At 44.1% G+C, this 23,167-nt stretch overlaps 1 protein-coding gene across 1 annotated transcript in view; it reads right to left on the bottom strand.

Moving 5' to 3' along the window:
* LOC137432637 (translocating chain-associated membrane protein 1) overlaps positions 1–23,167 on the bottom strand; it is a 58,011-nt gene that overhangs the window by 15,515 nt on the left and 19,329 nt on the right. Inside the window, exons 8-9 of the mRNA XM_068124724.2 lie at positions 13,444–13,548; positions 8,753–8,896 (exon numbers count right to left, since the gene is read on the bottom strand). Coding sequence (XP_067980825.1) covers positions 8,753–8,896; positions 13,444–13,548 — 249 coding nt within the window. The remainder of the gene's footprint in view (positions 1–8,752; positions 8,897–13,443; positions 13,549–23,167) is intronic.

Here is a 23,167-nt window from a genome sequence, read left to right as displayed (position 1 = left end):
GGATGAGGACCGGCTGATTCCGATTCATGCCGAGATGGACGGTCATTGCCTTGTGCACGCGGTTTCCCATGCACTTGTAGGGTGGGAACTATTCTGGCATTCTCTGCGCGAGAACCTCAAGGTACTTGCTTGATAAATATACAGTCACGTGAAAAAGTAAGTACACCCCATGTAAAGTTTTGACTTTTTCAACATATATCAACATACAGCTATTTGATCTTCATTTCAACAATATTGATAGATAAAGGTGAAATAATATAACAAATATCATGAAACATTTACATTTTGTAGTCCATTGTATAATTTAAATAAACATAAATGCAAATTTCGCATGTGGAAAAAGTAAGTACACCCCTACATTTATCACTACTTCAAATACCTAAAATTAGAATCAGGTGCACCAGCTCAGGTGCAAATGATTAGAACATCGTTAGAGAGGATCTTGGAGGAACCTGTCTTATTTAAACCTCAGACATTTCGTTTGGTTTGCTCTTTGTTGAAGTGTGCGGCGTCACCATGCCCAATTCAAAAGAGCTCTCTGAGGCATTCAGAAAGAAGGTTATAGATGCCTACGAGTCTGGGAAGGGATTTAAAAAGATCTCCAAACAATTTGAAATCAATCATTCGACTGTCCGGAAGATCATCTACAAGTGGAGAAGATTCCAAACAACTGCCAACTTGTTCAGGCCAGGCCGCCCCAGCAAGTTCAACCCGAGAGCAGACCGCAAGATGCTGAAAAAAGTCTCTAAGAACCCCAGAATGTCATCACAGGACCTACCGGTAGCTCTTGCCACTGTTGATGTCAAAGTGCACGAGTCTACCATTAGAAAGAGGCTGCACAAATTTGATCAACTTGGGAGGTGTGCCAGGCGGAAACCTTTGCTGTCCCGAAAGAACATCAGGGCAAGACTAAAGTTTGCCAATGAACACCGAGGCAAAGACCAGCACTTCAGGAACAATGTGCTCTGGACCGATGAGTCAAAGGTAGAGCTATTTGGCCACAGTACCAGAAGACATGTTTGGCGAAAACCAAAGACAGCATTTGACCACAAGAACCTGATACCAACTGTAAAGCATGGTGGTGAAAATATTATGGTTTGGGGCAGCTTTGCTGCATCAGTGCCTGGGCAGCTCACCATCATAGAATCAACAATGAATTCTTCATTGTACCAGAGGGTGCTTGAGGATAATGTGAGGCCATCTGTCGGAAAGTTGAAGCTCAACAGAAGGTGGACCTTGCAACATGACAATGACCCTAAACATACCAGTAAATCCACCAAGGAATGGCTGAAAAGAAAGAAATGGCGGGTTCTGGAATGGCCAAGTCAAAGCCCGGATCTAAATCCCATCGAGATGTTGTGGGGGGATTTGAAACGAGCTGTGCATGCAAGAAACCCCTCAAACATCGCACAGCTGAAAGAATTCTGCATGGAGGATTGGGCAAAATTTCTCCCAGTCGATGTCAGAGACTGGTAGACATTTATAAGAAACGCCTACTTGAGGTTGTTTCTGCCAAAGGGGGAAATACCACCTATTAGAGCCAAGGGTGTACTTACTTTTTCCACATGCGAAAGTTGCATTTATGTTTATTTAAATTATACAAGGGACTACAAAATGTAAATGTTGCATGATATTTGTTATATTATATCACCTTTATCAATAAATATTGTTGAAATGAAGATCATATAGCTGTATGTTGAAATATGTTGAAAAAGTCAAAACTTTACATGGGGTGTACTTACTTTTTCACGTGACTGTACATTGTGTTCGATGCTGTTAACGTTTGGTCATCTGGAACTGGTATTATTGTTTTGATCCAACTTCATCTGTTGGTTTATGCTGCAATGAAGTCCAAAGAGGAAGATCACTTCATGCTCTTTTATTGAGTCAAAAGGACCAAATGATACAACTTATGGTTAGAAGGTCACACACGACCATTTACAAACTTAAGACCCATTGGTCCATTTCAATCACACATGTTTTTTTAAATTGCATTTGTCCATTGGAAATGAAAGAAAATCAAAACTCACATCATGTCCATCCATAAGAAACGGAATGGTCACCAGTGTGGCCAATTACCCCGCACACGAGAAACAAAGAGCAGAGTTAAGCAATTCAATTTGTTTGTTGATCGTTTCTCCAAATGGCAATTTATGATTGAGGAACAATTTAATCTCAATTGAATGTTTTATTTTGAACACGAATTGGAACAGGAATCGGAAAACAAACCTGTAGTTTTGCAGTACAGTACTTTGGCTCTGAATTTGGCCTGATAGCACATGCACAATTGAGTGAGATATATATATATATATATATATTTTTTTTTCTTTTTTCTTTTTACTCTGTCTACCTGTCAATCAAAATTGAAAGTCATTCTCAATGGGAAACTTACTGTTAAGGACGTCATAAAGGATACAAACAACATGCATGAAGAACAAATGTAACGTGCTAAATAAGGTGGTGTGTAAAACTGCACCCACAGCAGTAAACCTCCTTTTTTTTTTTTTTCTACGACCTTTAAACGTAAACTCTTCACCAAGCGTAAACTCTTCACCAAGCGATTGACCGTTTGCCCTTCACGTGACTCGTGGTGGTCCCTCTCGGCTCTTCCCCCGTTGGTATTTTTGTGCACATAAGATTGTTCACGGTTCTGTTTAAATATTATTTAAATATGTATAACCTTTCCCCTTCAGTGTTTTACTCAGTGGTATTTTACAACACGCTGTTTTTCTTCCTATTTAAAAGGCTTTTCTCAATTTCCTCTCCAACTCATTCCACCTCAAAAAAAAGAAATTCAATATCTTATACGTCTCCCTCACTACATGGTCTAAATTCACATTCATTCCATCCCTCCTCCATCATTCTGAACCGGATTGCTAACTTGAAAATCACAACAAACCCAATTTGTTTTCAATGTTCGTCTTTCATTAATCATCCACTTTCTAAACTCCCCTCTTGCCCCTCCCATCCAAATCCCTCCCCTTGCACCTACACTCCGAAACTCCCCCCTTGCCCCGCCCCTCTTAAACTCCCCCCCTGCCCCTCCACTCCTGAACTCCCCCCTTGCCCTTCCTCTCCTGAACTCCCCCCTTGCCCTTCCCCTCCTAAACTCCCCCCTCCCCTTCAAAACTCCCCCCCAACCCCTCCCATTCAAATCTCCCCCCATACCATTCCTCTCCAATTCTCCCTCCTCCCCCCTCCTCCTCAAAGCTGCCTCCTCCCCACTTCGTCTCCCTTCTATCTCATACCTCCACCCCCCCCCAACCTTCTTCTTTCCTCTGCCCCCCCTCAAACAACCCCTCACTGTGCCTCATCCCTTCACCTTCAAACCTTTCATCCTCCTCATCCTTCCCTTTCTTGGAACTCTTCTGCAATCGCTGACACACAAACAACTGCTCTCCCTACCTCCCCCTCATCCTTCATCTTACCCTACTCCTCCCCTCCCCTGTCCTGTACCCGATGCTCCCCCTCTCTCTTCATTAACGGTATGGACCTCAAACATCCGGGGCCTTCGCTCAAACTTGACTGATCTCTCCATACAGGTTGCTTCTGTCAATCCAGACTTGATCTGCTTAACAGAGACTTTCCTCCTTCAAGATGTCTCTGATTCCTTAATATCTCTTCCTGGTTACTCCCTCCTCCGGTATGATAGACCTGAGCCTCGGCCTGGTGGTGGGGTGGCTATCTTTATCAAAAACTCTCTTCCTCACTCTCCTTGCACTGCCCTCTCTCCTCCTCACCCCCAGGAGTACCTCTGGCTACGGCTTCCTCTCCGCTCCCACCTTTTGTTCATATGTGTTCTGTACCGTCCCCCAAACAGTGATGACTCCATCTACATTTCACTGTCTGACAACATGGACAAACTTCTATCCACTCATCCCAACTCTCTCTTCCTCATATGTGGTGACTTCAATTGTCATCATGCCACCTGGTTGGGTGTGGGTTCCTCTCTCACCAGTCATGGCACCTCAGCAAAGGACTTCTGTGACTCACTGGGATTGACACAATCTGTCAATTTCCCGACCCGGATCTCAGCCAATGGAGTATCTTCTCTTCTAGACTTGGTTATGACTAACTTCCCTGCTAATGTCTGCTGCTCTTCTTCTGCTCCAATCGGTTCTTCTGATCATGTGCTTGTCAAAGTGGACATCTCTCTGGCCATTCTCAGAGAGCCTCCTCAGCGTCGACGAGTCTGGCATTTCACTCAGGCCGACTGGGACGGTCTTCAAGCAGCCATCAATCGTCTGGATTGGTCTCCCATCTCCACTGCCTCTGACATCAATTCTTCCTGGGAATACTTCCAAAGCAAACTGATCTCTCTCATGCACAGATTTATCCCATCTCGCCTTCAGTTGTCTTACCCTTCCTCCCGTCCATGGTACACTGAATCTTGTGGTGAGGCAGTTGCCCTGAAACAACTTGCCTTTGCCTCTTGGAAGGCTAATCCAACTGAAGGAAATCTCAGTTCCTTCCACCAAGCTCGGAACAAGTGTGTGTCTACCCTTAGGAGTGCCAGGAAGCACTATCTCTCCTCACTCAAGAATGAACTCTCAAACCTGTCTCCTTCCTCCAAATCCTGGTGGCGTCTGGTCAAGTCCGTTTCTGGTGTTTGTTCCCCCTCCATCCCCTCCCTTACCTCAAATGGCCACACAGTTGACATCGCACGTGACAAAGCCGAATGCCTCAACTCTGTGTTTGCCTCAAAATCCTTAGTCCCAAACCCATCTCTCTCTGTTCCCACCTTTCCCAGTCGAACCAAACTGCTCTTGGACTCTGTGACCTTCTCTCCTGACAAGGTGGAGGAGTTTTTGTCAAACCTCGACTCTGATTCTGCAACTGGACCAGATGGCATCAGCCCACGGGTCCTAAAATCCTGCTCTGCCGCTCTATCTCACCCTCTCTCTGTTCTTTTCACCCTATCTTTTGCTCAAGGTCATCTGCCAGCATCCTGGAAATCAGCAAACATTACCGCTTTACACAAAAAAGGTGCAAAAACAGATCCTTGCAACTACAGACCAATCAGCCTGCTCCCAATTATCAGCAAAGTCATGGAATCCATCATTGCTTCGGATATGAAATCTTTCCTCTTCTCCAATGGCTTGATCTCTGATCATCAATTTGGTTTCAGACCTGGTCACTCTACTCTGGACATGCTGCTTCTGCTTTCTCAACAATGGATGGAGGTCCTCAACGCCAAACAGGAAATTAGAGCTGTCTCCCTTGACATTTCACGTGCCTTCGATATGGTCTGGCACCCTGCTCTGCTCTCCAAACTCTCCTCCTTTGGTATCCATGGAAATCTCCACGCATGGCTGGTGGACTTCCTCTCTGGTCGTAGTCAACGTGTGGCCCTGAATGGGTTTCTCTCATCTCCTCTTCCTGTTCAGGCTGGAGTTCCCCAAGGTAGTGTTCTGGGCCCTGTGCTTTTTCTGGTCTTCATCAATGATCTCTCTGACTCTCTTGAAAATCCTCTCTATCTCTTTGCTGACGACTCTACTCTCTGTCGCTCCATTCCTCATCCCTCAGATCGGCAGTCTGCAGCCTCCTCACTCTCTGCAGACCTGGACAAAATCACAGACTGGTCAAACAAGTGGAACATGTCTTTCAATCCTGACAAATCTCACACTCTTACAATGTCTCTCCGAAAGGACCAACTGGACAACCCTCCCATCTACTTTCTCAACAATCCTCTCCAAGAAGTTCTGTCGCTCAAGCTTTTGGGTCTCACTATCTGCCATGATCTTTCTTGGGAAAACCACATTTCCAAGCTGGCCTCCAAAGCCAGTCGCCGACTGGGCATCCTCCGTCGTGCGAAGTCCTTCCTTGGCACACCTGAGCTCCTCACCACATACAAGGCTTTCATCCGCAGCTCAATGGAATACTGTTCCCCCCTCTGGGCTGGTGCTCCTGCCTCACACCTTGCTCGGCTTCACGCTGTTGAGGCCAAAGCTTTCAGAATCATTGGAATCTCCTGCGATGTAGTCAACGCCGAGAGCCTTTCACTCACTCACCGCAGGCAGGTTGGTGGTCTTTCTGTCTTCTACCGACTCCTCTCCGGCCTTGCTCCCCCAGCTCTCTCTGTGCTCTGTCCCCCCAATATTCCTTCAGGTCGCACAAGATCTGCCTGCAACCCTCTTATGGTTAAACTGCCAAAGTCTAGGCTCTCTGCTCACCTTCACTCTTTCATTCCCCTTTTCTCCCGCCTCTGGAACAAACTCCCCCACTCCCTTCAATCCCACTCCTCCCTCCAGGTCTTTAAAACAGCTGTTCACCACCATCTCTTATCTTCCCCCATCGAAAACCTTGATCTTTTCTACCCCCGGTAATTCACCCCAGAGTCCTTGCAGTGTTCATATGTTTTAATCCTCTCCCACCTCCCCCCAAGTCCTCCCGATGTCCCTGCTCTCAAATGTTGTGTTTTTGTCCTTCCCCCTCTTCCCCCTCTCTTTTGTGTCCTTCCCCCTCTCTCCCCATCTTGTCTGCCGCTCCCCTTGTTTTTTGTGTTTTGTGTGTCGGTTTGTCTTTTTGTGTGATTAATGTTAGCTCTTTCACGAGCCTCGATCTTTTATACAAATCATCAATCAATAATCACCATATTGTGCAGCCATGAATTGCCTGCCTGTATGCAGTATTTCAATACGTGTGGAGTTTTCATCGACCAGAGCCGTTAAGGTTAATACTGTAACCGTCCACTGCTCCGCCATTTGTTACATCTCATTTGCAGCCATCTTGATTTTGAGCACATGCATTAAAAGCATCAAAGACATTATTATGGGTGTTGGTTACAAATACTATACAGCAAATCGTCACTTATCGCAAGGTTTGCCTTCACACAAACCATTGTGATAAGCGAAACTGCATTAAACGCAACATTTTTTTCCATAGAAACCCGTGTATTAAAGGGGGATGCGGTTTTGGCGGGGAATTTTGACGGTAGCTGAGGTGGTTCTTTTGACATACACAGTCACGTGAAAAATCAAGTACACCCCATGTAAAGTTTTGACTTTTTCAACATATTTCAACATACAGCTATTTGATCTTCATTTCAACAATATTGATAGATAAAGGTGATATAATATAACAAATATCATGAAACATTTACATTTTGTAGTCCATTGTATAATTTAAATAAACAAATGCAAATTTCGCATGTGGAAAAAGTAAGTACACCCCTACATTTATCACTACTTCAAATACCTAAAATTAGAATCAGGTGCACCAGCTCAGGTGCAAATGATTAGAACATCGTTAGAGAGGATCTTGGAGGAACCTGTCTTATTTAAACCTCAGACATTTCGTTTGGTTTGCTCTTTGTGTTTCCAGGTGACAGTCTCCGACATTCCTTTATTTTTGCCGAACTTTTCACGATCGAATGCATAGACGCAGCAATTGCATATGCGTGGCCAATTTGCATCGTTCCCTCACCACACTCATGTCTTTTCATTATATTCATTTTCACCTATAATGTAACAGCATTTCGTTGTTTCTTGAGAGGAGATGTGATTGGCGAAGCAATGGCGGGTTTCTTGGAACTCATTACGGAGGGTTTGGACCGTTTCAAAAGGAGCATAAACCTCTCTATCACCGAGCGTCTTCCACCCTGTGAGCACAGAGGATATACAATGTACAGTATACGCGCAGTAGAGTGACAATTACCTCCGCCACCAAAGGTGGATGGAGGTTGTGTTTTCACCCCTGTCTGTCTGTGAACAGGATATCTCAAAAAGTTATGGACGGATATGGATGAAACTTGGTGGACAAGTTGTGTGTATGACAAGTCAAATCGATTCGATTTTTGTGAAGATCTGAATATGGATTCGGATACGAGCATTATTAAATTTTTAATTGACGTTTCACCATTGAGAGATCGGGCGAAAAGCGATAAATAACATGGTATTTAAAAAAGTTGTAGACAAGTTATGACTGATACAAAACAAACTGTTCAGCCTGGCGGAGGTATGCACTCTACCAAGTGTCGTTCTAGTTTGTTTATGTGATTCCTGGCTGGTTGCTGTTTCAGGCATGTGGTTTGAGAGTTTTTCCTTGCGATGGCACTACAATAAAGCAAAAGACGTTCATGACAATCAAATATTTGGTAAATTGCGATAAATTGAAACTACGACATGCGAACTTGCGATAAGCAAGGACTTGCTGTAAAAGACAAATTCCCTGTAAAATGATTAATCCAAACACATTACCTTGCCTTTTATAAACACAAGACCTTGGAAGTGAAATCTGAACCATGCTCGTATATGTAGAATTTGTGCATCTTCTGAGTTGTAACAACATTTAGTTACGCAGCCATGATGGTCCCAGCAGCCTACTCCTGTGTGTGAGTTTTCATTATAGTCCACTTTCATACAAGCAAATTCATAGGCCAAAAGCAGCTAATTAAAATAGAGAACTGTTCAGTTAAAAGGCGACTGTGTAAAAAAGGATTGTGTAAAAACTCATGCATGGACTGCTTATGTCAGACATGCATGGATCAACCCACGTCACTCAAAATGGACTCGAATTAACAAACGTGCGAGTTACTGAATCCGACAATCAAATATTTCACTTTACATCTTAATGGGGGAAAAAAAAAAAAGTACCATTAAGCAGCAACTTCAGCAACTGCTCAATGAGGGCGAGTTTTTTTTAAGCCCACCTTTTTTGTATCCACAGTCAAGGATTGTGGAAGAGCTAGGACACCAAACTAATCAGGACGCAACAGAACAAAAGGAACAGCAGAAAGAGAGGAGAAACACACCTGATGAGAAGAGTATTGAAATTTCCTGCTGCGACATCCACACCTTGGTTTTCAGCACGACCGAGGCCAAAGCCCAATGTCAGAACAGAAAGAGTGAGTGTGACAAGTCTTGCCACCACAAAGAATACTGCCCATAACTTGAACCTGGCACACATCACAGCCGCAGAAACACAAGTCCGTTGCTTTATATGACTGAGGAAAGAAAAATAAGGAGATTCAATTCTTCCCGAAATATATAATTTTATTCAAGGCATAGGCTCAGCATAGGCTCAGCTCAGCTACATAGGCTCAGCCCATTAGAGCTACACCGCCGTAAGATTGTACTGCAGCTAATACCGGGAAGAAAAATTCTCAATTTTATAGACCAGTCCACCCAGGAGAGGGAATATCCACATACGCGTGTTCCAAGCTTGTTGGCCCTCGTCAGCGTAGAGCAGAAGCCCCTCCCCGGGGTGACTCACATCTTAAAGTCTTAAAGTGCAACAGAATCAATCCAAAATGCATGACAATGCAGAGCAGAAAACATGCAAGTAGTCGGTGCTTTAAGTGTCAACGATACACAAAAAGGTCTTCACAACAACACTGCCAACCATATGTCCGTAAACTGATGCTCGGAATAGAAATGAGAACCCTAGCTTTGGGAATGGTAGGGGCGAATAGTAATCTATGAGCGTGTGAGTCCATTCACATCTTTAATAAAGATCGTTCATTATCAGATCTACTGCTGCAGATCCGGCAAGGCAACAATATACCCCCGGATCCGGCAACAATATACCCCGGCAAGGCTCTTCATTGCTGTAAAATTCTCTGTCTTGTTATCGATAGTGTGAGAGCTAAAATGAAGAGAAACTTTTTTTATTGCTATTACGAACTACACATAAAACCTAACTGCCCAAGAATATTGGCCATGAAGATGAAGTGAGCACCATTATTAATCAGCGTTTTACTCCAACATTGTATCAAATCAACGTCCGAGCTGTTTTACAAATCCACGGGCAGTGATCATTTTATTATCATTTATTTTCGAGTGGAAAAATTAGATTTTCAGGGAGTAGCAGATAATCTGGCAGTAGTGTTTAAGGCTCGTGGAAGAGCCAGGACTTGCATGCATGACAAGGACATTAGGAGGCATAATTACATGCGGGACAAGAACATAATCTTGTTATCTAGGACAAGGACAAGGCAAGAACATTAGTTATCTAGAACAAGGTCAATGACATTAGAATCACCCTTCCTGCCGCCAACCCTGTTAGTCGCCTCTTGCAACACACAGGGAATTACCAGTGAACTGGTACTCAATTTGCCGACCTCGGAAGGATGACAGACTGAGTCAACCCCCCTGGCGTTAATTCAGCGATCGACCGGGATTCAAACCCAGGATCCTAAGATCCCAAGCTGGCACCCTAATCGCTAAGCCAACACACCAAGCTTGTTGTTGTTCTTTAACGGCCATTATTATCCCACCTTGTAGGGTCGGCCGGTGAAAGCTTGGCCCAAGTCTTTCACGAACCGGCTTGACCAGCCCTGACATTCGCCTAGTTAGGGAAAGAATTTGGCCATGGTGCCGGCGATACTCGCCTACTCTTTGCGGCGGACCACCTTTAGACCCCAAGTGACACCAAGGGATCTTTAACGTCTAGTAACCCATGGTGGCAGACAGGACCCCCAGTTTAACCTCCATTTTAGGGAAGGCACACACATTGATGAATCACCCTGCCTGTGAAACACTAAACTGACAGTTTATAGCTGGGTCAGGATTCTAACCCAGGCTAGACAGCTTTGAGGCAAGTGTGCGTACCTCTAGGCCATCCTGTCAGCTCTACACAATAGGCAAATAACTAACCACAATATATGGGATTTTAGCATGTGTGCTATCAGCATGTGTGCTATCAGCATCCTGAGCTATGTGCTCATATGAGCACATGAAACAGACATACATACCCAAGATTAAGCAGGAGAAAGACCACATTGGTGTACCTTCTACCCTTCCCCTCCTCCCCCCTGCCCCCACCCCCACTCAAACACCAATGCTCCTAAAGAACCTCAGTTGAACCACTCGAGATGCAGAAAAATCTATTCTATGCAGTCACCATTTTTGCTAAGCTAAATTGTCCATAAAACACAGAGGGGTGAATGGTTTTAATTCATGAATTCAGTGATATTTTCACAAAATGAAATGTCAATCAAAGCTCATAATGATCAACCTAGTCATTTTCAACAGATAGTTTGGTTGGCATTTTCTGCAAGATAAAGAGATGTAGAGGGTGGTTGTTTTATGATCAATAGTTGATAATGTCAAGTCTGTAGCCATATATATTGAGCAAACAAACTTTATTTTCATATCATTAAATACACATTTTAGATTATAATAAAACTATACAAATTTACATAGTTGGGGCAGCAGAGAAAAGGTCCACCAGAGAAAATGTCGATAAAATAGCATCTGCCTTCATCAAGAGCAAAGGTGGGCTGACTGGATGGCCTCGACGTATGCACTAGTCTCTATGCTGTCCAGCCTGGGTTTGAATCCTGACCAAACTATAAACTGTCATCCCTGTGTTTTACAGGCAGGGTGATTCATCAATGTGTGTACCATACTTCGGATGGACGTTAAATGGGTGTCCTGTCTGCCGGCATTAGATGTTGGATGAATATCCTACGGTGTCCTTCGCGAAGAGGAGGCAAGCTATCGCCGGCACCATGAACAAATTCCAAATTCCTGCCATAAACTACAGCCAGGGCATTGCATTAGCGGCACAGCCATGCCCTCAGCCAATGATATTGCCCCCAAACCCCCCACCCCCACTAGCCTTGTGCTGCATAGAAAAGAGGCTGAAGAAGAGCATAGTTTTAGTTCTGCAAACAATCTTAATATTTTCATGTAAAACAAAAATAATAATACATAAAATGGAATCAATTCACACAAACTATGCCCAACAATATAAAAACATGAAATAACAATAATGACAACAATAATAGTGATAATAACAATGATAACAAGCATGCTGAGTATTGCGCTGCAATACATGTCCCCTACCGGCAGTCTGTCGTCCGGAAAACTGTTGGGGAAATTAGCAAGGGTTATTTACCCACAGGTTCTGAGTCGTTCCCAATCGCTAATTACCTCAGGACAGGCTCACCTGTGATTCACACTCGGGACTTCGATTTATACACCTTGCAGACAGGTCAGCAGAATCACGAGAAAATACGTTGTTGATAAAGAACCTTTCGAGTCGCTAAATATCAGTAATTTATTATATTTTCCGGTTCACGATCAATGATCGATGTGTATATATATATGTTGCTCGGCTTGGCTTCGCCAGCCCCACCCCCCCCCCCCCCCCCCCGAAAGCGCGCGCTGTGTCGCGCTTTTGACGTTCGCGAGACGAGGCTGAGGGCGCGTGGTGCGGCTTGAGGAGAACTCTAGAATAAACAAGAGATATCCATTTTTAAAATATTTTCGTTTCATTAACGATATCTACCAAACCATGTGCCCTATCGCAAATTCCAAAATGACATTTTAGTAGATTGCCATGCTGAACAGATCTGTGAAGTTTCCCCTCGATTGGATCAAAAATGACGGAGGAGCTCGGTTTTAAAGGTTCATGCTTAAAAACGTCATAACTCTGAAACCATGTGATGCATGACGTCATGCTCGCTGACTTTTTTGTTCGTCATGGGTATGCGATTCTGCCTGCAAAGTTTGGCCTCAATCTGTTCAGCCGCTGCAGAGAAAAAGGGGGTTTTCGTGTTTTCACGAAAAACAATATGGCGGCCGAACCACGTGACCTGTGACGTCATATTTACCATTAAAATATTCCACAGACCGATTCCCCCCTACGGTGAAAATTTGATCTCAATCGGTCCTATTATTGCAGAGAAAATGGTTTTTAAAGGAAATTAAAACTTAAAATGGCACTGAGTTAAGGATCATCAGAGTTATCAGAATTCCCAAAGTTCAAAGTGCCATAACTTGGTCAAAAATGATCGAAACGTCGTGAAGTTCGAGCTTGATCTGTAACTTATCATGAGGAAACCATGTGCCAAGATTGAAATCATTAGCATGAAGAGTTCAGAAAAAAAGTCCGGAAAACTGTTCTTTGCATGACGGACTGACAGACTGACGGACTGACAGACTGACAGACTGACAGACTGACAGACTGACAGACTGACAGACTGACAGACAGACGGACAGACGGAGGGACGGTGTGCAAACCTATAGTCCCCTCCGGTGTACACCGGTAGGGGACTAATAACAATATCAACTATTGATCAATCTTTATGAAGCTCTGAGGCCTATCATGACGAGTCAAGAAACATTTATAAGCTATAACTAATCCTGGACTGAGCCACTTGACTGAAGGCGTCAAGAATTTGCAATTTTTCAGTGTGCCTGCAATAAATTGCCTCCACTTTACAAAAGGCACCGTGGGATAATCAACATCCACTAGTGATGGCAGACGGGTCCTCCAGTTCAACGTCCTTCCGATGGAAGGACATAGTTGTTCTTGCATGGAAACACCAGGATAAGTCTATCGTTGGGTTTTATTGTTATTTTTATACTATTTTTTAAAATTCCACTACAACAGTACAACATATAAAACAGAATGAATTAATCAAATATTTATAAAACAGCAGAGATGGCCAGCAAGAATTCCCAAGTGTTCCACTACACAGGCAAGGTTACTCACCCATGCTGTTGAGCTTCGCAGATGTAATAGAGGAGACGGGAAGCATGGAAGATAAGTTCCACCAGGAAGTGTAGCACCATGAGAACAAGGCCAAGGCGGTGGAGGCTATCGTAAAGGAGAAATAAATAGACCGGACTATACCACATCCATTTTTGAGAATGTGTGCACAATTGTTTTTAATTTTGCACAAGATTCAACACTTTTGTGAAATATTTATTTAAAGAAAAAGAAAACTTAAAAGAAAAAGAAAAAAAAAAGATTTTTCACCAAAAGGAAGCAAGAAGTTTGAAAGTTAAACTATGTTTATGCAAACACTGTCAAACCCTGATAGCAACCTTCATCTCAGCTGGGAGGTCCAACTCCCACAAGTGTTGGATCACTCGAGTCACACATCCTTTTGCTTTGAAGCTATTTTAGAAAATGGTCTCCTGTGGGTTCAGAGCTGAACATGGAGGATACCACCGAGAGCAAATGAGTTGGATTCATGTAAAAGTTGCAGGAGATTGCAAAAAATACATGGAACAAAATTTGTATTTTTCATTAATTCTTTGGAATACAATTTTCATCGATTGATGCAAGATCGTACATCTGCAAAGTTTTACATACAAAACTACAATGGCAGTTGGTAGAGCGCATACCTTCACCAAGCTGAACATTTTATGTTTTGTAACCCACTAATATACGGATGCAGATCCAGCCTCTTAACCAAAATATAATCGGCTTGTTCTGGTAACCTGAGTTGTCCAAATCCGTCCACATTTTGAAATATCATGCTGTACTGTACCGAGTGGCCACAAAGACCCTATGCACGCAGTTAGAATTTATCTGTATGCTCCCCTCCATTCTCCGCACAAATTAGAATTTTTATCCATGTTCTTCTGGACATCCTCTTCCATGTTGAGGGTTGAAGGTCATAAAAGCAGCCCCCGATAGCTGTTTTGAGGTCTTCAACTGTTGTTAGGGGGAGATGAGAAAATTCCTCTTTCACAATGCCCCAAAGCGAGTTGTCACATGTTATCAAGTCCAGACTTCAAGGAGGCCACACTATCTCAGATCCACGTCCAATCCATAGTCCACTGAATTTGTCATCGAGATATTCTCCGACTGTGAGAGCATAATGTGCTGGTGCCCCATCTTGTTGCAGGATAGCTGTTGCTTCGAGACCTCTCTCACACAGTTGAGGAACAAACCATGTCTGAAGCATGTTCAAATAAGCAGTGTGATTGACAATTGTATCGAAAAAAATATGCCCCTATCAAGTGATCTTCTGAAATTGCTACCCATATCATGACATGAGGATGCTGTTCAATTTCTTCATAAAAATGAGGATTTTCTTTGCACCAAAAATAAACGTTCCTGGATCAATTGCCGAGGTAAATAACACACTCATCCGAAAATAAAATGCTTAGTCTTGATTCAACGGTGGGAAATTGCTGCAGAAGAGCCTTGCTCTAAATCAAGTCAAATCAGACACTCCCTGTTGAAAAAGCCTTCTTCTCCCATACCCGTGTCACGTGTAGGAGCTGGCTTATCGAACCTCTGTGAAAATCTTGTCCTTATGTCTTCAAAACGTGCTCCTTTTCACACATGGTCGTGAACCCAAACACAAGAAATCAGTCTATCTTCTATCGTGTATTCACTGGTGTCCGTCATGCTGAAACTGTACCTGGAAAACAAATACGTAACAGAGGACCCACTATTATGCATAGGGACTTTGTGGCCACTCTGTATATCATTTTCGGTCACATCTCTCAAAGGTGAAGAATCACTTGAAAAAATTCTCGCATCCAGATGTGGCTCCTGATTTCCACCAAAATCGAATAAATTCGTCCGTGCCACACAACCAAGTTTCGGCCAAATCCGGTTCACAACTTTTTGAGATATCCTGCTCTCAGACAAACAGACAGACGCAGAAGTGAAAACAAAATCACCGTTGGTGTCAGAGGTTAAAAAAAAAAAAAAAAAAAAAAAAGGGATTGTGTAAACAGAGGCGTGTCAGCCCAAGTTTGGCCTCGGTTTTGAAAGATCCAGTTGTTCTAGGAATTGACTCTAGTATCAAATAGGCAGGACACCTGAATGGGAAGATCTATGTTTGTATTTAGCCACAATTGTCAAATATATATTTATTTATATTTGTAGATAAGCAACTTGAACATGTAAATAAATGCAGAACTAATCAAATCGATTCGATTTTGGTGAAGATCTGAATATGGATTCGGATATGAAAATTATGTAATTTTTTAAAAAGTGATTCTTCACCATTGAGAGATCGGGCAAAAAGCGATATATAGCATGATATTTTTTAAAATGTTATAGACTAGTTATGACTAAACTTGGGAGACGAGTTTGTTAAGTGACAAGAACAGGCTGATTAGATTTTGGTTCAAGTCCGAATCCAGATCCGGCCTATCAGTGTGATACAAAACAAAGTGTTCAGCCTGATGGAGGTATGTGTTCTACCGAGTGCCATTCTAGTTTCATTTGTATCAGTTTTGCACATCTTGATTTGGAGAGTTTCTCCCATTTTCCTTGCAGATTTGCTCAAGTTATGTCAAGTTGAATGGGGAGCGTCGGTGAACAGCAATTTTCAAGTCTTTCCAGATTCTCAATGGGATTAAAGTCTGAGCTTTGGCTGGGCCACTCAAGGGGTTTCATGTTCTTGTTTTGAAGCCCTTACAGTATTGCTTTGGCTGTATGCTTGGCGTCATTGTCCTGTTGGAACGTAAATATTCGCCAAAGTCTAAGATATTTTGCATTCTGAAGCCTCTTTCCCCATAATAATTTACCTGTATTTGGCTCCATTCATTGTTCCCTCGATGCTTACAAGTCTCCCAGTCCCTGCCGCTGAAAAGCATCCCGATAGCATGATACTGTCATCACCATGCTTCATGGTAGGGATGACATTAGATGGGTGATGAGCTGTGCTTGGCTTCTGCCAAATGTAGTGCTTTGCATTCGGTCCAAAGAGTTCAATTTTCATCTCATGAGACCACAGAATATTTTGCCTCATGCTCTCAGTCTTTCACATGTGTTTTTGCAAACTCCAGCTTTTCTGTCGTGCCTTTTTCTCAGGAGTGGCTTCCATCTGGCCACTCTCCCATAAAGCCTAGGTTTTGTGAAGTGCTGCAGAGACTGTTGTCCTTCTGGCAGGTTCTCACATCTAAGCCAAGTAAACTCTGTAGTTCTGTCAGAGTGGTCGATGGGTTTTTGGTCACCCCCCTGACCAAGGTCCTTCTTGCCCAGTTGCTCAGTTTGGTCGGACGGCCAGCTCGAGGAAGAGTCTGGGTAGTTCCATATTTTTTTCATTTCCTAATGATGGAAGTCACTGAGCTCTTCAGTACGGTCCATTCTACTACCAATGTTTGTCGATGGAGATTGCATGTCTGTGTGCTTGATTATATATACCTGTCAGCAATGGGTGTGGCTCAAACAGGTGAATCTACGAATAAGAAGGGATGCCCACATACTTTTGTCCATGTAGTGTTTATCTTCACCACAGTGTAAGGTCTTTTGCACTGTGAAGCAGGTTCTCCTCAAGGATTTACTTGTATTTGGATCCATTAATTGTTCCCTCTATTCTTACAAGTCTTCCAGTCCCCGTCGCTGAAAAGCATCTCCAAAGCATAATGCTGCCACCACCATGCTTCATGGTAGGATTGGTGTTAGATGGGAGTTGAGCTGTGCTCGGCTTCTGCCAAACATAGCGTTTTGCAATCAGGCCAAAGAGTTCAATTTTTTGTCAGACCACAGAATCTTTTGCCTCATGCTCTCAGTTTTCAAGTGCCTTTTTGCAAACTCTAGGCGTGCCGTCATGTACCTTTTCTCAGAAGTGGCTTCCATCTGGCCACTGTCCTACAATGTCTAGATTTGTGAAGTGCTGCAGAGACTTTCGTCCTTCTAGCAGGTTCTCCCATCTCAGTGAAGGAACTCTGTAGTTCTGTCAGAGTGGTCATTGGGTTATTGGTGGCCTCCCTGACCAAGGTCCTTCTTGCCTGCTTGTTCAGTTCGGTCAGGTGTCCAGCTCTAGGAAGAGCCTGGGTAGTTCCATATTCTTTCCATTTCCTAATGATGGAGCTCACTGTGCTCTTGGGAATGTTAAACCCTCTAGAAATTGTTTTATACCCTTCCCCAGATCTATGCCTCCTCACAATTCTACCTCGTAGTTCTACACAAAGTTCCTTGGATTTCATGGTGGAGATTCTGATCTGACATGCACTGCCAATGGTGGGCCCTCATATACAAAAGTATGTTTCATTCTAAATAATGTTCAATCAATTAGATTGGCCACATGTGGACTCCAATCAGGTTGTAGAGACATCTCAGGGATGACCAAAGGAAATTGGATGCACCTGAGCTCAATTTGGAGTGTCATAGCAAAGGGGTTGAATACTTATTGACTCAAGACATTTCAGCTTTTCATTTTTAATTAATTTGTAAAAAAAATTCGAAAAGAAAAAGTCCACTTTTATATTATGAGGTATCATGTGAAGATCAGTGACAAAAAAAAAATCTGATCGTTCTCCAAAATACATTTTAAATTCAGGCTGCAACAACAAAATGTGAAAAAACTGAAGGGGTGTGAATACTTTCTAAAGGCACTGTACAGTGATCGATTTTGGAATGGGTAAATGCTAACTCGTGAAAGGATAAAGTGAGATATATCACATTTTAAGAAGTGAAACTCTTACCAGAAGTAAAAATATTATAAACCACAAACACGTTTGATTACCTTTTGAAATAGTCACTCCTGCTGTTCAACACTAAACTGAAAGGGAGGAAACCCAGGGCGGGTTCAGTTACCAAGCAACTAGCTGCACTTGTCAAGCCAGCCAATCCTAATCAAGTTTTGAATGGAGTTCTTGCTCGAATGCTAAAGCAACTTGGTGAGCGCTCTCCAACAAACTTGGCAAATGAACACACCCACAATGTTCTTGAGACCCGACCCCAGATAGTCTATATACCCCAGAGAGGAATGACCCTCTGCCACGCCCATAGCGAATGGGTGTACCAGTCAAGTAAATAAACAAAGCAACAAAAAAAATTAGCTGATAGTTCTCCATTTAAAAAAAACAAATGTCGATCTACTTTCTTGCTTGTCTCCCACTTTGACATGGGATACAATGTTCCACATATCGAAATAATATTTTTCAGTTTTCTTCAGGTGGTGTTGAGCTGTCGTGTCAAACAGACTGCAACGTAGACGTGATGAGTCAAATAACCTGTGCAAGTGGTTATTCCACCAATGAACCCACTGGCCAAGACTGGTGTTAACGTGTACTGGTGAAAATACATGACCATTACACATTGTTCCTTTTGGGTAATGGTCCATGGTAATGCCCTGCAGAGGTGTCCACATTGCCTTTGTTTCCTTGCAAGCTCCGAGTCATATCAGTGTGGGTGAGACAGCAAGGAAGTTCCTTGCAAAGTAAATTGCAGAAATAAACTTGAAGGACACTCGTTAGAAGGCATACCACCGCCAGAGGGTCAGGTCCGGTATGGGAGCATGCGCCGGAGCAGCGCAACACCACATCCACTTTGACGGTACTCAAGGGGCCTCCGTCTGGCCATCCCCAAGGATGATGCCTGGCCCATCCCTATCTCCTCGAGATGCCGATCAACCTGCTGCAACCACGAGGCACGTGGTCGGTCCGTTGGCCTCCTCGACTCACGAGGCTCCCGAGCTGGATCAGCTTCCGGAAAACGAGCCACATGTCCATACAGCCGCAGCCGGCGCCAGATTGAACAATTTATGTTTTGCATCCCACTGATTGACAAGAACAAGCCAAATCTGGCCTAACACCCAAACTGTCCACCAAGTTTCGTCCGAATCTATCCATAACCTTTTGAGATGTCGTGTTTTATTTCGTTTTTGGCCTTATCACTCAATGGTGAATATATATATAAAGACTTGGCATTTAATATGGAATATTTTTTTCTGGGGGTGAACTTACTTTTCAAGATGTCTTAGAACCAAAAGTTCATTGGAATTATGTTGAAATTATTCTAGATTTTGTTAATGTGAGCTTTAAAAGAAACAAAATCCACATTTGACATTTCGAAACAAATAAATTGATCCTTGAAAGTGATGTAAACTGATATCGAACTCAATTCATGGACAGTACTGTGTTAAACTTCTGTACGTTTTCCAGAAGTATCTCTTTATTTTGCACATTAGCCAAATTTTTTTTTTAACAAAAACAAAAGTTAAATTACGACTGGGATTACGGACAGTAAAATTACAGTTCAGTACTTCGTGTAACCCCCACGAGCATTCAGGAGAGCACGTACACGGTGAGGCATGCTGTTCACGAGATTTGCCAAGGTTTGGAAAGGAATCGCTTGCCATGCAGTGACAATAGCCTGCTGCAATTCACGCACAGAGGTCGGCTGCTGGTCCAAGTCGTCGATTTGACGCGTTAATTCTGCCCACAAGTTCTCTATCGGATTCATATCCGGGGACATGGCAGGCCACTCCATATGCTCTACACCACGATCAGCAAGAAAGTGTTGGATCATGCGAGCACGATGAGGCCGTGCATTGTCATCTTGGAAGACAACGTTTCCTCGAAAGGTTGCACGAGCAAATGGAAGCAATGTTTCTTCCAGAATGGCCCTGTACTTGAACTGGTTCAGGTTTCCATTCAGAACAACCAGGTCAGTTTTGCCCCCTGCATGAAAAGCAGCCCTAACGGTCACCCCACCACCTCCAGCTTGGACTCTTGGCACTATACAATCTTTGTTGTAGGCTTCATGCACTCGTCTGCGCACTCGGACGCGGCCATCTTGACGATAGACCAGAAATCTAGACTCATCACTGAAGATCACGTGATTCCAGTGTCCTGGCTGCCATTGACGGTGCTCTCTGGCCCACTGCAATTGGCGGTGTTGTCTGGTCAGGCGTGGCTTTATCAGGGGACGCCTGGCACGATAGCCTGCTTGAACCAGTCGTTGGTTGAATAGCCTTCTGGATACAGGCACATTTGTCAGTTGCTGCCACTCAGCCCCAAGCCGATTAGCTGACTTGGTACGGCCATTGCGGACTAACCGGTGCAGCTGGCGATCATCCCTCCTTGTGGTTCTGCGGGGATGTCCTGGCCTCGGTATTGGAGTAGGGACACCCCTCTGAGCATTTCGTTTCAGGATCTTTGACACCTGACCTTGAGTGATGCCATACTGCCAAGCAATAGCACGCTCTTTCATGCCGTAATTTCGTAAAGCTACCACTCCATGACAAACAGCATTGTCGAGTTGACGGACCATCTCCAGAGGAAGCGGCAATAACTTTTGGAGACGTGCAGCAGTTGTTTTCCACTAATACAGAACACAACAACCCTTGTATACCCGACTGTTAAGCCAATCATCAAATGCACCCTCCCATACATTTTGCCACGCCACCTATGATATAATCCTGTTGTTGACTTCTTGCTGCGAGAGACAATCAGTGACATGGTTCTTTTAACAAATAAATCACCAAAGTGTAAAAGAAAAACTCACCAGATTGATATACTGAGTTAAGAATATAAACCCAAGTCAAGAAAAAAAAAAAATCCATATTAAATGCCAAGTCTGTATATATATATATATATATATATATATATATATATATATATATAGTTGCGGATACGAGGATTGTGTTTTTTTTATTGTGTTGTATTGTATAGTAAATTGTTGTAAATGTCACCCTCTGTAAAATGTAATGATTCCTTGTAAATACCTCCGTAGTGTAAAGGTCAAAGGGCGTCCCATAATTAGTCCATAAAGCATACACGTCAGCCAATCATAGAATACCCCTGTTCGATAGTTATATCTTTATTATGTGTATTAGGGTAAGGCCTTGTCTCCCATTAAGATGACACTCCATTGCACCAAGTGAAATAGATAGATTCCCTTCATTCTTCATTCCCATTCCCAAAACCTCCATTTCCCCTTTCGTCATTGCCAAGCCTCGATTGCCAATTACATCCCCTCCAAAACCACCATTGAACATGTGCTCGGGTTGGGGAAGACGGGCGTGCCCGCCCGTCGTCATCAAGGGCGGAGCCAGAGGGTCGCGCGATCAACCAGGGCCGAGGTGAGCACACCGATGGGCGTGTCCTGAAGGCCGGCGGCTTGATCGCCGGAGGCGTTATAAAGCCGCGCGCGCAAGAAGCAAGGGAGTGGTCGGTGGTGAGGAGTGATTGGACCAAGAGAGAGAACCAGTGGTTGGACCAAGAAAGAGGAGATCCAGAAAGAACATCCAAAGAGAGGACATCCCGGAAAGCACAAAGCCTGCTATTCGTCGCCTTGCTCGCCAAACTTGGACTGAGCAGTAGTTAACAGCAAGAAGCCTGTTGTAGTCCTGGCAAAGCGCGCGACGTCCACCGCAGCAGCAGCAGACAACAGCAGCAACAACAGCCGCTTGGGGCCTGGACGGCGGTTTTGAGCAGGGCCGCGAAGGAACGGCGGCTGCTAAACGCGCCGATCGTGCTGCAGGACCCCTCGGACCTTCCTCTCCCTCCAGCCATCCACCTCCTGCCTTTCCATCCTCTTGTGTACGTGAGTTTGTTCTGTGTGTTTTGTCCCTGGGTATTTAATTAAGTTTGTATAAGCTAGGTTGCACTGTGTCTAAAATCTTCTGTAAATTATTTTATTATCTTTCCTTCTTCCTTGGTTATTTTGAGCCTGTACATAGTAGGAATAAATTTAGTAGTATTTTCAACCTTTGTTTCGTCTTCTTCTTCTTCTTCTTCTTCACTTCCGTGTCGCTTTTGTCTTTTCCATATTGAATATCTGTGGCGCGATCCGGCCAACGTTCGGGAATCGGGTTAGTCGGGGTAACTGTTAGGCCGCGGTGCCATCCGCTCGGCAAACCAACATCCTTATCCGCGGGCCGTAACAATTGGTGTCAGGAGTGTCGGATTCGAACCTGGGACTAAATTTATTTAGCCCAAATTTTGGAACACCAATTGTACTATTGGCAGTAACAATTGGTGTCGGGAGCGGGAACAGACCCGAAGCGCGCTTAACGCGCTCAAAATTATGAGCTACTGAAATTTGTTTTGTTTTACAAAACCCGAATTTTGAAATCGCGCCATGGCTGGTCAAGGCGACGGGATGTCGGTGGGAGAGATAGACGGGGTAGAATCGACCCAGGACCTCGGGGAAATGTATGTGGAGGAGGGCAATGAGGAGGCGGTTGAGGTTTCAGGCGCGCAAAATGGCGCTCTCGTGCACGAGGTTACGGGCGCGCAAAATGGCGCCTCGCACATGGCTACGGCGACCGCGCCCGCGACCGTAGCAGCGCCGCCGGTGGATTCGAACCTTTTTTTCCTGCAAATGGGGGCCCTTATGGACAAAATGGGGGAACCGCTAGAAGCTAAATTTGAGAGGCTAGGAAGCAAAATGGAGCGAATCGGCAAAATTGCGGACAGAATGGGTGACCGCATGCAAAAATGTGGGGAGACCATGGATCGCATGGTGGGCGAGCAGGTCCCAGGGGTGCACAAGGAGGCAACGCGGGTCGAGAAGCGCTGGTTGAGCGAGGCGGAGGAAAGCGCGGGTACAATGACGGGTGTAGAGGTCGCGACCCGGGGTATGGGGCAGCCGGCGACCGCTGAGGTAGAAGAGGGTGTTTTAATAAAGCCAGCGGTCGTCGAGGTGAATAAAGAAAAAGTGCTGGGAATTAAAATTGAAGAGACGACGGAGGTAGCCCGGGAATTGCAGGGAGAAATGGATTATGCTCAAA

The sequence above is a fragment of the Myxine glutinosa genome, chromosome 8 (assembly GCF_964187855.1).
Source record: "Myxine glutinosa chromosome 8, kmMyxGlut1.1, whole genome shotgun sequence".
In the NCBI taxonomy this organism is placed as follows: Eukaryota; Metazoa; Chordata; class Myxini; order Myxiniformes; family Myxinidae; genus Myxine; species Myxine glutinosa.
This window is presented reverse-complemented; position numbering and strand designations above follow the sequence as displayed.